Source organism: Garra rufa, chromosome 10 (assembly GCF_049309525.1).
Source record: "Garra rufa chromosome 10, GarRuf1.0, whole genome shotgun sequence".
Taxonomy (NCBI): domain Eukaryota; kingdom Metazoa; phylum Chordata; class Actinopteri; order Cypriniformes; family Cyprinidae; genus Garra; species Garra rufa.
Genome location: NC_133370.1, coordinates 15,086,409 through 15,102,779, shown reverse-complemented (window position 1 = coordinate 15,102,779; position 16,371 = coordinate 15,086,409). Strand labels below are relative to the sequence as shown.

Here is a 16,371-nt window from a genome sequence, read left to right as displayed (position 1 = left end):
GATATTATTCACTTTATATGTGGAATAAGGGCTCGTTCTTTTGATAGTAGTTAATGTTTGTTCCACGTAAGGTCTGACAGAAACTTGCGGTTTCCTGGTCGTTTTTTACATACATTAAGCCACGTTAAGCGTTTTTCACGTTGTTTAACTGGTTACCGGCATACCGGGGCGGAAATGGGTTTACACAGCAATTACGTATTTCCGGCGCAAAATACGGAAGTTGTGAGAAAGGTCTATAAATAACGTTAGCTCCAACATTGCTGTAGTTACAACAGCAGAAATGTTTTAGTAATAAACGTTATGTATAATACTGCTAATTAGTCCAAGATACGAAATCAATGCTGTTTGTTCACGTCGTTGTGCCTAAATTAACAACCGTAGTCAGTTTATAATACGTTTGACAAACAAAATGTTGAACGACTTCGTTCATAAACGTTCCAAGCAGTTATGAACGAAGTAACTTAAGTTACATCCAGATCCAACTTTTCACACTCATATTATATATAATATGCAACTAGACGGTTCAAACCTGGTTCAAACACTCACCAATGCTTCAGAAGGAAAAACGATGCAGGGGGTGTAAACTTTTGAATTTGAAGATCTTAACTTTATTTTGAAACATGTAAGTATCTTCTGTAGCTGCTGAAGGGAAGTACTAAATGAAAAAAATATATATATTTGGGCAAAATTAAGAAAAATGTACACATCTTAATTCTTTTCAAAAGTTTACACCCCTGGCTCTTAAAGGAATAGTTTGAACTTCCAAAATGCAGCTTCAAATGGCTCTAAACAATCACAGCCAAGGAAAGAAGGGTCTTAGATGATAGTTCACTTTCAGAACAAAAATTTACAGATAATGAAATGTAAGGAAATTGTGTTTTTTTGAGGAAAACATTTCAGGATTCCTCTCCATATAATGGACTTCTATGGTGCCCCCGAGTTTGAACTTCCAAAATGCAGCTTCAGATTGCTCTAAATGATCACAGCCGAGGAAGGCAGGATCTTATCTAGCAAAAAATAGGGTCTTATCTAGCAAGATGATAGTTCGCTTTCAGAACAAAAATTTACAGATAATGTACTCAAGTAAAGAAATTATGTTTTTTGAGGAAAACATTTCAGGATTTCTCTTCATATAATGGACTTCTACGGTGTCCCCGAGTTTAAACTTTCAAATTGCTCTAAACGATCACAGCCGAGAAAAGAAGGGTCTTGTATATCTAGCAAAATGATATTATTTTCTAAAAAAAGTTACAATTATTTTTTAACCTCAAATGCTTGTCTTGTCTAGCTCTGTGTGTACTCTGTGTAGAGATTAAAAAGTATATAAATTGTAAAACATTTTTAGAAAATAACGTTTCGCTAGATAAGACCCTTCCTCGGCTAGGATCATTTAAAGCCCTTTGAAGCTGCATTTAAACTGCATTTTGGAAGTTCAAACTAGGGGGCACCATCGGAGTCCATTATATGGAGAGAAATCCTTAAATGTTTTCCTCAAAAAACATCATTGCTTTACGACTGAAGAAAGAAAGACATGAACATCTTGGATGACAAGGGGTGAGTACATTATCTGTAAATTTTTGTTCTGAAAGTGAACTACTCCTTTAATGCATTGCTTTCCTTCAGTGAGCATTTGAACCATCTGTAATAGTTGCATATGAGTCCCTCAGTTGTCCCCAGTGTGAAAAGATGGATCTCAAAATCATAGTAAAAAAATAATTTGTGGGACCTGAAGGATTTTTCTGAAGAGCAGCAGGCAGTTTTGGACTCATGAACAGTTATCACTAAAAAAACAGCTGTGAATCATTCAGTATTAAGAATCAAGTGTACTCAATCCCCAGGACCGCCCACAGATGAACCAGGTCAGTAAGGACTGTGCCACTTAAGAGTATTTCAGTATGGCTCATTTCATGCACAATAGTTCATATGAGATAAAAATGTGTGGGTTTTTTTCAGCTTGGTCATACAGTTCAACGTTATATCCTGGAGTTAGAATTCAAAGTCCAGCAAACAAGATGAGAGACAGTGAATCAAGCTCTCTTGTGGTATAGCCACAATCTAGTAAGTGTCATTTCCAAGTCCCAACCGCAATGACTCATAATTTGATAACACACAACCCACAATTATACTGTTACACTTTATCACTAACCTGACTAATGTGGGAGGAAAATGCGAAGAACTATTTTACGATGCATTACTGCCAGTAAACATCCTAAGTATTTCTCAAGCGATCACACATTAAAACACCACATAACATAATGCGTTATTCCTTTAATATGTGCACTCTTCCACTTGCAAAATCACACTTTTACAGCATATGTTGTTCTCTAATTGAGAGCTTCAGCATACAAGACTCTGAAGATCTATGACACACGACCTCCAGACATCAGGAGTATTAATAAACGGACAAAATATCTCGATTACAACTTGTCCATGTTATTCCACATAATCACAGTGGCCCAATAAAAACAAAACACGCTGTAGGCGAAAAGTTTCAATGAGACAACAGTGCCACATAAACGTCTTAAATAAACCTGATGTGCTGTAACTTAAAACTGTTAAATAATACAGAGAAAGCAATATTCGTGCTTTACACTGAAAAACAACTTTAAAAAGTACCATGAATACAAAAATCCTACTATAAAACAGAAGGACTCTCACTCAATAATTGGGCAGGAAATTATTCTTAAAAACCGCACTTTTAAAAATGGTTGCACTTTCTTTTATTTTGAATTCTCAAACGTCCCTTCCATCAAATAAACGGCACATTCTAAATACAATGCTTTCAATAAGCCATGAGCATATATGAACTATTTCAATGCAACTAAAGCTGAAATCACATCTCAAACCACTAAGAAAGTTTTTGTTAAATTATGTGGCCTTGTATAACAGTACTGCTCTTAATTATACAGCATACCGTAATATAAACAAATCTTATTAACCCACTGCAATCGTGTCTTAAAACTCAGGATGAAACGAATTAATCATTATTTCCAAAACCTTTGGTTCATTCGGCCTTTATTAGCACCGTATTTTAAAGGATGTGATACTTCAGCGCTGTTATGACAAGGACACAACCTGTCAATAATGCATTATCAACTGGAAGCTAAATAAAAATATTTTCAGTGAGCTGTCTTGAATTTTCTGGACATTTGCTTTAAAATGTCTAGCTGCACTTTTTCATTTACGAAAAACAAAGAGGAACAACAAAAATAACACACAGAGTTGAGATCCTTGGGAAGAAGATAAAAGCGATCCATTTGATGCCCTTTCATCAAACAAGCAAGTTAGATGAAGCACAGCAGATGTTGTTGTGTCTCCTCTGATTTAAAGGACTGTACAATTTCAAAGGCTTAAAACAAGTGCACTGAGATGTTCATACTGCTCAAGTCTATTACATATATGGTCAGATATATAACTGACTTCAAAAAAATGAAAACGAAATTAGCATCCTTTGAGTCTTTTGTCTTTATGTAGTAGATGCATCTGTAAGATGCGGAACTTCTTCTTGTGCTGGTGGAGGAGGGTCCTCACACTGATTGGTTGTTTCAGAGTCTGCCGGCTCAGTATTGGACTGGGGTTCATCTGTGGACGGTCCTGGGGTTTGAGTACAGTTGATTTGTTCCATGACAATGGGAGGCGGCTGAGGAGGAAATGAGACATTCGATGAAAGAGACTTTTGTAAAAATGATTATTTTTTTAAATAAATTCACCAAAATAAGAGGGATCATACAAAATGCATACTATTTTTAATTTAGTACTGACCTGAATAAGATATAGTCCACAGGAGAAAATAATAGCTGAATTTATAAAAATGACCCCGTTCTTAATGATGCTTGATTCTTAATACTTTGTTGTTACCCGAATGATCCACAAGTGTTTTTTTTGTTTAGTGATAGTTGTTCATGAATCCCTTGTTTGCCCTGAACAGTTTAACTGCCCGCTGTTCTTCAGAAAAATCCTCTAGGTCCCAAAAATTTTGTATTCGAACCCTTTCTAACAATGACTTTATGCTTTTGAGATCCATCTTTTCAACTGAGGGACTCATATGCAACTTTTACAGAAGGTTCAAATGCTCACTAATACTCTAGAAGGAAAAAGACGTATTAAGAGCCAGGGGTGTAAACTTTGGAACAAAATGAAGATGTGTATATTTTTCTTGTTTTGCCCAAATTAAATTTTTTTTTTCCATTTACTACTGCCCTTCAGAAGCTACAGAAGATGCTACATGTTTCCCAGAGGACAAAATAAGTTAAAATGACCCTCATCTTCAAATTCAAAAAGTTTTCACCCCTGGATCTCAAAATCATTGTTGGAAAGGGTTCAAATACCCAAAAATGCTAAAAAAAATAAATAAAATTTTTTTTAAAAAAAAGCAAAGAATTTGTGGGACCTGAAAGATTTTTCTGAAGAACAGCGAGCAGTTTAACTGTTCAGGACAAACAAGGGACTCATGAACAACTATCATCACTAAACAAAAGAAGAAGAAGCTGTGGATCATTCAGGTAACAACAAAGCATAAAGAATCAGGTGTATGTAAACTTTTGAACAAGGTATTTTTATAAATTCAACTATTATTTTCTCTTGTGGACTATGTGTAAACATCTTTTTTGTGAAATATCTTATTCAGGTCAGTACCAAATAAAAAATAAAGAGCATTTTGTATGATCCCTCTTATTTTGGTAAAATAATTAACATTTTGCAGATTCTGCAAGGTGTGTATAAACATTTGACTACAACTGTACATATATAAACACACACTACCATTTGGGGTCGGTAAGATTTTTAACACTTAATTTTAAAATGTATACTTCTATTCAACATGGACACGTCCAAAACAGATTGTCAAGACTTCAAATAAATGCTTATCTACTTTCTATTCATCAAAAAAATCCAGAACAAAGTACCCGTGTTTCCACAAAAACATTGAGCAGCACAATTGTGTTTTGAACATTTTCAACATTGATGATAACAAGAAAATCTTTCCATATTAGATCATTTTATGGGATCATCTGACACTGAAGACTAGCGTAATGGCTGCTTAAAATTTATCACAGGAATAAATTACATTTTTTTAATATTTTAAAGGAGTCATTGGATGCCTGTTTTCCACAAGTTGGTATGATTCTTTAGGGTCTTCATGAAGTGTCTGAACATACTTGGGTTAAAATTCCTCAGTGGTCGTGTAAACCAACTTTTTTACTTTTCAAAGTAGACCCGTTTCGGTGCATGCCTCTTTAAATGATAATGAGCTACTGCTTACCCCAACCCTTCTGCATTGCTTACGAGACATTGTCGCTACAGCTGCTCGAGCACAGAGAAAATGGTAGATGGCGTACAACTGGACAAGGGCGGAAATATGCTAATAAGGGACAGTTCGTCAGCGATTGTGGGTGGTGGTTGAGCAATATGACATCATACTGCTCAGAAAATCTAAACGGCTTGACAACTGAGACTGTTTAGGTTTTCTGGGGATTAAAAAAAAAAGGAGTTAATGGATTTTTTTCATTGTAGCGTGGTTGTGTCCACACACTGCTAAGACATATTTATATGCACCATGTAAAAGTAAATTTTGCATCCAATGTCCCCTTTAAAATAGAAACCAGTTACTTGTACTTTTGATTTAATTAATGCAGCTTTGGTGACGACTTTTAAAATTATTAAAAATCTTACCGACCCCCTTTGTGGTAGTGTGTATATATAAATACAGACAATAATACCAATGCAATTGCAATTTAAGGCAGGAGAAAAATGTTAGAATCACTTCAGCAGTGAGAATGAGAAAATGGCTTCTGATCTATAACTTGGCAAAGAAGGAGATGACACGGATCAGAGTCTTCTCATACAGGAAATCACCATAAATTACCTCAAGACCAACAAATCTCCATGCCGATTATTAGATTAAAAGCTTGAACACTGTTAGCTAAAGAGCTAAGGAAATGAAACATAAGCCCTCTTCTGGCACACAAAGACCTCTTACCAGACCTAAAGGAGTGATCTGGTGTTTATCAACCCACTGTGATGTGAAACGGTGGTTTTAACTCGTATATATCAGTCTGTATTTGGATATAAGTCCAGTCAAACAGGTATTTGTCTAAAGCCTTCAAAATCCCTGTAAAATCTCCTTTAACTACAGGAGGTAGAGTTTCCGTTTAGGATCTCTGCTATACACGTTTCTAAACATTTTAAACAAAAGCCTGTGAAATCAAAGGTTGTAGATTTTGTGTTAAAGGAAACCATGGGTATTGAGACTTATATGGCTTAATTTAATGTAGATGTCTCTTAATGAAATATGTATTAGAAAACCATGAAGTATTTGCGTTATTTAAAAAAATCCACATTGTTATAGAAATATTTTGGACTATGGGAAGTGCCATTATTTTGATTAAATAAAACAGATGCACTCTGTGTGCTACTGGCACCTGTTGCTATTTTTACCGCAACACAACTCGGAAAATATAATACTGATACGATGACCACAGCTACTGAAATAGATAATAGGTGGCAATGGATATAAGCTTAGGCTTAAACCGAATGCTGTACCATCGATTTTTCCCACAAAGAGTCTAAACGCCCCTGAATATTGCGTGAAATCAGCAGTGAAAAACTCCTTTAGTGGCTGCGCCGCCATGACAAGCGTCAGCATGTTTACATCATGCCAGGATGGTATTTAGCATATCTTTTGTCTGTCGTTTGTAAGCTCTTTCAGTAGCTGTGGTCTACTAAAAGCCTTAAAGGGATAGTTCACCCAAAAATGAAAATTTGATGTTTATCTGCTTACCCCCAATGCATCCAAGATGTAGGTTACTTTGTTTCCTCAGAAAAACACAAACGAAGATTTTTAACGAAAACCGGTGCAGTCTGCCAGCCTTATCATGGACGTGGATGGGCACCAAACCTTTAAAAGTAAACAAAAACATGCACAGACAAATCCAAATCACACCCTGTGGCTCGTGATGATACATTGATGTCTTAAGACACGAAACGATCGATTTTTGTGAGAAACTGAACAGTATTTATAACATTTTTTACCTTTGATACACAGCCACGTCCATCTGTCATGTGCACGAGTTTGGCATCAGTCACGTCACATGAGCACGCGCTTCTGGCGTAGAATACGCAAAAGCCGTAAGGGGAAATCAGTGAAAAGTCCCGGATGAGTTTGCGCAAACTAATGTAATCTTTTAGCTTTAAATCGGTTTAAACAATCAGGATACGCGCAAGTAATTACCATTTTGAATAGCCGCTATACCTACAATCTCTGTGCTCTGTGTAAACAATGAGTGTCGTATACATGCAACAGATCGCTTCCGGCGTTTGCGTATTCTACGACAGATCACGTGCTCATGTGACGTGACTGATGCCAAACTCGTGCTCATTACAGATGGACGTGGCTGTGTATCAAAGGTAAAAAATTATATAAATACTGTTCAGTTTCTCACAAAAACCGATCGTTTCGTGTCTTAGGACATCAATGTATCATCACGAGCCGCAGGGTGTAATTTGGATTTGTCTGTGCATGTTTTTGTTTACTTTTAAAGGTTTGGTGCCCATCCACGTCCATGATAAGGCTGGCAGACTGCACCGGTTTTCGTTAAAAATCTTCGTTTGTGTTTTTCTGAGGAAACAAAGTAACCTACATCTTGGATGCATTGGGGGTAAGCAGATAAACATCAAATTTTCATTTTTGGGTGAACTATCCCTTTAAAGCCATCAGGACTAAAGTGGAGAGAACAAAGACACAGGTCTTTAGGAAGTTTTAGGCCCCGATCACACCGAACGCGTCTTTTAGTTCTAAAAACGCGAGGCGCACAGCACTGCCTTTTTTGGTGACTTTTAATAAAAGAGCAGTGTGCTGCGTTTTTTTTTATGTTGCTAAGCAATGACCAAAACAGCTGTCCTGTCAGTCAAATCAAAGGATTATTGCGCGAGCGCTCTAAAATCTTAGTTTTTTGCTGTTAAGTAAACTGTCATATTAGCAGAAACCCTAAATAATACAGCTCCGGGTTACCCACGATAGACACCAAAGGTTTCTCCTCTATTTCTTGCAGTCTCCGGACTTTTTAAGCAACGGTAAAATTCCGTCACCACAACAGAAGGCCCGCCTCTCCATTCATTCGATTGGACAATGGAAAAGAACGCGAATGACGTTGGGCGTTTTTCCGCTCAGAGTTGATTTTTTTTCAACTTCAGGCGCTCAGAGCGCTCCTGCAAAAACGCGAGGCGCAGCAGGCGGCGAAAACGCGAGGCGCCTGGGGCGCATAAGCAGCGCGTAGAACGCTCACTGCCAACAGAAAACCATTCAAAAGAGGCGCCTCCAACTGCAAAAACGCGTTCGGTGTGATCCGGGCCTTATTCATTCACAGGCATCTTCCCTTTCTTCTCTCCTCTTGTTATCGCTAAGAAAGCAGTGAAGACTTACATCACTTCTCTTGTTGCCCTTTGACTGAAAATTACAACCAAAAGCTGCACAATGTGGCATCGTATCAGCATTTTATTTTCCAGGTTGCTTATTGAGTTGTGTGCAGTAAAAATAGCAACAGATAGTAGCAGTAGCTCACAGAGTGCAGCAATTTATTGTAATTGAAATAATGGCGCCTCCTATAGTCCAATATATTTATAAAACTATGTTGATTTTTAAAACAACTGAAATCTTTCAGAAGTTTTCTACTACATATTTTAGTAAGAGACATAATTTATGTTATATTAAGTCTTTATACCCAGGGTTCCCTTTAAGGACAGTTATACTTATTGGAAACAACTATTTTATTTTGGTTGACACCGAACCCCTCCTTTAAAGAAAAGGAAACACCCACAGTAAAATTGAGAGCAAAATAAGAGCGGAACAAAAACACGTGGGTGAATTTACTCAACTGTAAGTCTAGTAACTGTACATAACCCTAGAACTTTTCCGACTGAAGAAGGCACTCATATCAAACTGGTATTCACCACAAATCCACTTCCTGTCCAGAACAACGGCAGCTCCTTGCGCCACAGTGCCACCGCAAGGCTAGTGAGGAGTGTGCAAGGCACCAGGTATAAGAGGGCAGGCTGACCCATCTGCATCAGTGCCAGAGCCACAAATGTGATGAGAAGACCAATGCCGTAGCCTAAACAAGCAGATCAGATTCACAGGCTTTAAATGAGGAACACATACAATATCTCTGAATTTAAAAGGTAGTCAGTGTCCTACCAATAGTGCAGGCCAGAAAGTATATTCGTGAAGTCTGCATGAGAATGTCAAATCTGTGACAATATGCTACCAGCAGACCTGAGGAAACAAAATGTCAAGATGACTAAAAGGAAGAAAGAACAATTATGATTTTGGTAAAACGTAAATAATTTTGGTGCATCACTACTTCATTCCATGAACCCTGAAAAATGTTCATCATGCAGTTGATACAACAGCAGTAGTTATGTTACCTGGTACCAAGATATCCCCAAAACCCAAGAGCGAGAAGGGCCGGTCACACAGGACCAGAGGAGATGAATTCAACCTGGGCACTTTCAACACCATGGGAAGCTAATACAGACCAAATTTGACACCAAAAATTACAAATTTATATTTAAATTCATGCAAATGATAATAAAAAAACACATTTTCTTACCTTCTCATGAGTAGAGGAATCAGATGGACCAGCTGCCACCTCTACCATGATACTTTCCCCACTCTGCACAGAACAGCATATAAAAATATGCTAAATTATATAAAATTCTATTTTGCATCAGTTTAAGAAAAAAAAACTCATACCTCAGTTAAGAGTGGTGTAACGAAAACAAAAAACACGTCATACACGAACAGCACGACCAGCAGAAGAGTGCAGGCCTACAACAAGAAGAAATGCATTATCTCCGCAACATAAGACATTATCTCGGTATCCATCGGCATTTTAAACTCACCTTGAAAGTGGGCAGCCTGATTGTTTTCAGCATGTAGAGACAGAATGCAATTCCTAAGGCATCCTGAAGTATCCACGCCCACCTAGGGAACATCATTTTTTTTTTTTATCAGATACCGTAGTAATGCTGAAAATTTCCAAATCTAACGTTTTTTTTACTATTCTTACTGGTCTTCGTTGCGGAAAACTCCCCAAGTGACGCTGACTCCTATACAGAAGGCTGAAAGGATCAGCATGCGCACCTGTGGCCGCTTGTGGCAGTATGGCAGGTTATTCTCAGGTATCCTGTCAACACAAAGCATTTCCTTCAATAGAAAAAAACCCTAGAAAGAATCCTATCTATAGTCTTTTTAATGCACATCTCTAACCTGCATTTCCCAAACGGTAATCTTCGGACAAAAGGCCAAAGACAGCTATACAAACCGACGGCAGATGCCAGACAGAATGTCGCGATAGTCATATACACTATGAGGAAAAATAATGATGAATATATTAAATCAAGATCAAACAACAGACAGTTTACTAAAAGATGGTAGTACTGATTAATTTGCTTACCCAATTGGTCATAGAAGAAATACAAGAGCACCAGCATAGAGCAACACATGACCACAAACACACAAATCATGATGGGGGTGACGTCAACGGTCTCCTCGTCTTGTTTCTCGGCACCGTCGTCCCTCTTGTGCTTCATGTAACGTCTGACAGCACACAGATGTGAGTTTAGTTTAATAAATTCTGAAGGCTGTTAGCTTTTTCACTAATTTATCTTGCAACCTGGGCCTGAAGGGTTCACAAGGGCACAATTCTTACTTTTTAATGTCTCTGCTGCCAGCCCAGTATCCTCCGACTGCCACTGTGCCCACCGCCATTAGGAAGATGAGCACCATGTTATAGTCCACCACTGGTTCATTGGGCGCATACATGGCCACCTGCCTTTTCTCTCCAAACGTCTAGATACAGAATAGTTTTTGTTGTTGCCTTTGTAATTACAATGTAATATGTATTTAAGTAATTCTGAACTTACCTTACTGATGTCCAACATGTCTTTATAGCTTAGCAAAGCCACAGGGATGCCTATCTCCTCATACTGGGACTTGTTGCCTGAGGGTGGAGTCTGTAAATCAATTTAAAGGATTAGTTCACTTGCAGAACAAAAATATGATTATAATTTACTCACCCTCATGTCATCCAAGATGTTCATGTCTTTCTTTCTTCAGTCAAAAAGAAGGTTTTTGAGGAAAACATTACAGTTTTTTTCTCCATATAATGATCTTCAATGGTGGCCAAAGGGTTGAAGGTCTAAATTGCAATTTCAATGCAGCTTCAGAGGGCTCTACATGATCCCAGCTGATGAATAAGGGTCTTATCTAGCGAAACAATGTCATTTTCTTAAAAAAAAATGACGTAGTCACATAGTTCATGCATGATGTGGGTGGAAGTACCAAAGCAAACATGCAAAGAAAGTCAAATGCTCTTTACAAAAAAGGTAAAACAGCGATGTCAGACAATTTTGAAGTTGATGAGAAAATAAGATGTGTTTTTTCACCCTACCCTACCTTTTTGAACCGGATTACACAGATGAAGAACTAACATCAAACATTTGTGGTTTATTAAGTATATCAAAATTTATTTTTATTTTTATTTTTTTTGGAAAATGACCCATTTTTTTTACTAGATAAGACACTTATTCCCCGGCTGTCATGTAGAGTCCTTTGAAGCTTCACCGAAACTGCAATTTGGAACTATAACCCATTGGCCACCTTTGAAGTCCACTATATGGAGAAAAATTTCAAAAACCTTCATTTCTTTGTGACCGAAGACATGAACATCTTGGATGACATGGGGGTGATTAAATGATCAGGATTTTTTTATTCTGAAAGTGAACTAATCCTATATTAAACAAGCTCATTTATGTGTGACTCATGTGAAAACAACTAAATATGTATGTTCTTGGTGCCATTAACAGTGTTATGACGTGTTACCAGTCTATCTTTACTGACGATCAGAAGTCCCTTGGCACCGTTGATCTGGGCCAGTCTGACTTTTTCATAAAAAGTGCAATTTCCTCTCATCACCATTGGGATGCTGTTTGGGAAGCCACCCTCAGGTACATCAGAGGGGGAGCACAACACAGAGGTGGTGAGATCATAAGTCTGCAGCCGTGCCTGAAGAAAACAATAAAGGGTAAATGGGTGGAAGCTTTGTGATACTTTATTGCATTCAAATTGTGACTGCAGTTTCAGATACAGTTGTGGCCAAAATCATTAAAACACTATTATTTTTACCAGATAAAAAATGGTTTAGTTCAGTCATTTCTAGCTTTTGCTGTAGTCTGTCAGTAAGAAATGTCATTTTTTCTCTTCCAAACATTGATTTTGCCATTAATTGTAATAATCCAGTGAGATTTTTGTTTGCACAAGGAGTCTGACAACAGCCGGTGCTCCACACAGAGATCTGATCTCATCATCATCCAGTCTGTCTGGAATGACATGAAGAAACAGAACTAACTGAGACAGACTAAATTCAGAAGAATTGTGGCAACGTCTCCAAGATGCTTCATGAGACCTACCTGCAAAGCTACAGTACTATTAAAAGTTTTAGGCACTTGTGTAAAAATGCTGTAAAATAAGGATGCTGTCAAAAATAATGTCATAAATAGATTTTCTTTATCAATTAACTTCTATTAACTAAATCAAATCAACATTTGGTGTGACCATCCTTTGCGTTTAAAGCAGCTTTTGTCCTAGGTGCACTGGCACAGTTTTTCAGGTAGCTTTGCAGGTATCTTGACATTGCCACAGTTCTTCTGGATTGAGTCTGCCTCAGTTTTTTCTATTTCTTCATGTCATTCCAGACAGACTGGATGATGACGAGATCAGATCTCTGTGTGGAGCACCGGCTGTTGTCAGTCTCCTTGTGCAAATAACAATCTCACTGGATTATTACAATTAATGTTTAGAAATGTAAACTGATATTTCCTACTGACACACTATGACAAAAGACGAAGAAATAACTGACTTAAAACCATTTTTTTGCTGTTGAAAATACTGGTGTTCTAATAATTTTGGCCACTACTGTACAACATGGGGTTTTGTTAGAAAGGCTGCAATTGGTTTGAAATCAGTAAGAGATTTAGGTATTTCTATGTGTGTGTGTGTGTGTGTGTGTGTGTGTGTGTGTGTGTGTGTGTGTGTGTGTGTGTGTGTATAAAATGTAATTGCTACTAACTGCTTTACTGAGGTCCTGAGGTAGTCGAGCCCACTGAGAGTTGAAGAATATGCAGTAATCTTTGCCTTTACTGTTTCCCCCGTCGCTGAAATGTGCCATGCCATATTCACCTAAAACCTGTGAATCAGAACGGATACAGCTTGGGTTATTGGTTAACAGGTTTGGGCATAAGATTGCTGTGCAAAGAGAACAACTTTGGCAAAAGGAAAAAAGTGTGTATAAATGTGTTGTAAATAGGGGACATGAACTTGCATAAAGTATTTTTTTTAAAGCCTAATAGAAACGTGAATTATGTATTTTAATGTATGTAAATGTTTGACTTTCAATTACTTTTTAATTAAATAACTTGCAGGACCACAAGGACTTGTTTTTGGTTTAGCGTTACTGAGATTGTTAATATATTACACTGTTCAACATGATTGCATAGATGTGACCCTGGACCACAAAACCAGTCTTAAGTAGCACAGGTATATTTGTAGCAATAGCCAACAATATATATGGGTCAAAATTATTGACTTTTCTTTAATGCCAAAAGTCCTTAGGATATTAATGAAGATCATGTTCCATGAAGATATTTTGTAAATTTTCTACCATTATTATATCAAAACTTAATTTTTGATTAGTAATATGCATTGCTAAGAACTTAATTTGGACAATTTTAAAGGTGATTTTCTCAAGATTTTGTTCACCTTCAGATTCCAGATTTGTAAGTAGTTTTATCTCAGCCATATATTGTTATATCCTAACAAACCATACATCAATGGAAAGCTTATTCATTCAGCTTTCAGCTGGTATTCACCTCAGTTTCAATGACTTAATTTGACTAAGTTTGTGGTGCTGGGTCACATGTGTGTGTGTGTTACATTACATGTTCTTAGAACATATTGTGACCCTGGACCACAAAACCAGTCTTAAGTCGCTGGGGTATATTTGTAGCAATAGCCAAAAATACATTGCATGGGTCAAAATTTTTTATTTTTCTTTTATGCCAAAAATCATTAAGAAATTAAGTAAAGTTCATGTTCCATGAAGATTTTTTGTAAAATTCCTACTGTAAACATATCAAAATGTAATTTTTGATTTGTAATATGCATTGTTAAGAACCTAATTTGGACAACTTTAAAGGTGATTTTCTCAGTCTTTTTGATTTTTTTGCATCCTCAGATTTCTGATTTCAAATAGATGTATCTCAGCCAAATATTGTCCTATCCTAACAAACCATACATCAATAGAAAGCTTATTTATTGAGCTTTCATATGATGTATAAATCTCAGTTTTGTCAAATTTAACCTTATGACTGGTTTTGTCGTCCAGGGTCACATATAATTAAATATATCTGATAATAACAAAAGTGGAACATGAAAGGCCATATGAAGACTTACAGCTCATCATAATTGGCCTTTCCAGCAACTGTGGACAATAATTACATAAAGACAAGAGCTCACTGTCACCCACACAACCACGACGCATCATCAAGTTAACCTATTACACTAAAATAATTTAATAAACCTGAGCCAAATGACATAAAATGCAACATAATACTCTAATGTGTAGAACTGGTAACAGACAAGAACAGAATACACTACATTTAAAAAATCTAATGTGGTTGTCACAGAGGGAATCCCGACAAAGTTAGTAACGTTAGCTTTACCGTAAAATACTGTTATATTGTGTAATACGTATTGCCTTATTACTTTTTCCATGAAATTCATACTTCTTACTAAATGTAAACATTTCGGTACGGTACATATAAGGTAACTTACAGCTTTCAAACGAAAGGGTTTTTGTTTATGTTTACATTATTCTTCCGTTAAAATTACTGACATTTTCGGTATACAATATCATTGCTCGCAGTAAAAATAATCAAATAAAAAAAATTAAGGTTTACCGTTAATGGTGAACCAGCGAAAATATCAGTTTGTCGCTCGTTTGATCAGTGTTTTCTGTTTGTTTTGCTCTAACAGTGTCATGTCAACAGGAGTGCGAGAGGACTCGGCCGCGCGGCCCCCAGACATGCACGAGCACATCCTACTGAAGTCCACCGCAAGCTAATGGTACATAGCATGTGGCTAGTAATCATCGGCAAAAAATAAAGCAAACCGGGTACAGACCTGTTAAGGAGCGCGCCAAAAAGCATACGGATTCTTTTGTGTTTTCTTACGTCTTACCTGTTCGATCAAAAGAGCTGCCCAAAGGAGACTTGACAAAAATCGCATGATGCCTGATTGTTGTCGTCTCCTCCATCCGCACTGCCCTCCTCCGACTCAACTATCAGCTGTTTAAGCATATCCCGCCCACATTTTGCAGTACGTTGCTGATTGGCTAACTGCGTTCGCCTCCGAATGTTTACTCTTGGCCTATTGGCTTTCGCTCTAATCAATCAAATGCTAGTCACGCCTCCACTTCTTAACATCCAAATTTGTCATTTCTTAGTGACATCATATATTACGGCCAGTTTTGCAAACCATTAGGCCTAATGCGTTTAAGTCCTTTGATGTTTTTCCCTTTGATGATTGAATCTACTTCACAGCATTTTGTCCTTTGTTTTTGTTCTATGTTTTTGTTGTTTACTTTTATTAGAATGGTCTACATGTTTACATTATAATCTTTTATTATATTATATTTCCAAGCTTTTTCTAATGTTATTTTGAAGAGGAAAAATACATTAAATTTTTTTTTTTTTTACAAAAGGATCAAGTGATTGTAATAACTTTACAAGTCACTGTTTTTTTCAGAAGTTATCTGCTCACCAACCCTGCGTTTATTTGATCCAAAATACAGCAAAAGCAATAATACTGTGATTTTTTTTTCTATTTGAATATACTTTTAAAATGTAATTTATTCCTGTGATCAAAGCTCAATTTTAAGCATCATTACTCCTGTCTTCAGTGTCACATGGTCCTTCAGAAATCATTCTAATATGCTGATTTGCTGTTCAAGAAACATTTATTATTATTATTAGGGGCCAAGCACCGAAGGTGCGTAGGCACCTATTGTATCCGTTAGCGTTCTTTTTCTTCCGCTCTGGAAGTCTATGGCAGCCCATAGAACCGCTTGCGGGAAAGTTGTGTAATTAGGCACACTGATAGAGGACAGTCTCAACATTAACCATAGCAAGTTTGGAGTCTCTAACTCAAACTCTAGCGCCACCACTTGTCCAAAATTTTATTTAGTTTTTGCTAATAACTTTTGAACCGTAAGCCACAGAATCAAAATTCTTTTTTTTCTCTTAATCATTGGCTTATGC

At 37.0% G+C, this 16,371-nt stretch overlaps 1 protein-coding gene across 2 annotated transcripts; it reads right to left on the bottom strand.

Moving 5' to 3' along the window:
- Window positions 1–2,253: 2,253 nt before the first annotated feature.
- On the bottom strand, window positions 2,254–15,397 carry sppl2 (signal peptide peptidase-like 2). Of its 2 annotated transcripts, none has more exons than XM_073849887.1 (15): window positions 15,293–15,397; window positions 13,125–13,241; window positions 11,879–12,061; window positions 10,921–11,010; window positions 10,707–10,846; window positions 10,452–10,594; window positions 10,265–10,361; window positions 10,065–10,181; window positions 9,898–9,979; window positions 9,749–9,823; window positions 9,606–9,668; window positions 9,421–9,520; window positions 9,191–9,268; window positions 8,947–9,107; window positions 2,254–3,640 (listed from the first exon to the last, which is right to left on the bottom strand). In XM_073849887.1, the coding sequence occupies exons 1-15, from the start codon at window positions 15,338–15,340 to the stop codon at window positions 3,467–3,469; spliced, it is 1,668 nt and encodes a 555-aa protein (XP_073705988.1). In that variant the 5' UTR covers window positions 15,341–15,397; the 3' UTR covers window positions 2,254–3,466. The 2 variants fall into 2 exon arrangements, 1 of the variants encoding a protein (XP_073705988.1); XR_012356889.1 differs by having other exon boundaries at window positions 3,501–3,640; window positions 8,872–9,107.
- Between the last annotated feature and the right edge of the window lie 974 nt (window positions 15,398–16,371).

Coding starts and splice junctions, on each gene's coding strand:
- sppl2 (XM_073849887.1), bottom strand. CDS start 15,340: ATGCGATTTTTGTCAAGTCTCCTTTGGGCAGCTCTTTTGATCGAACAG. Junction 9,521..9,605: donor ATTCCTCTACTCATGAGAAG/GTAAGAAAATGT, acceptor GGTCTGTATTAG/CTTCCCATGGTGTTGAAAGT. Junction 3,641..8,946: donor GGACAGGAAGTGGATTTGTG/GTGAATACCAGT, acceptor TTTCCTCCTCAG/CCGCCTCCCATTGTCATGGA.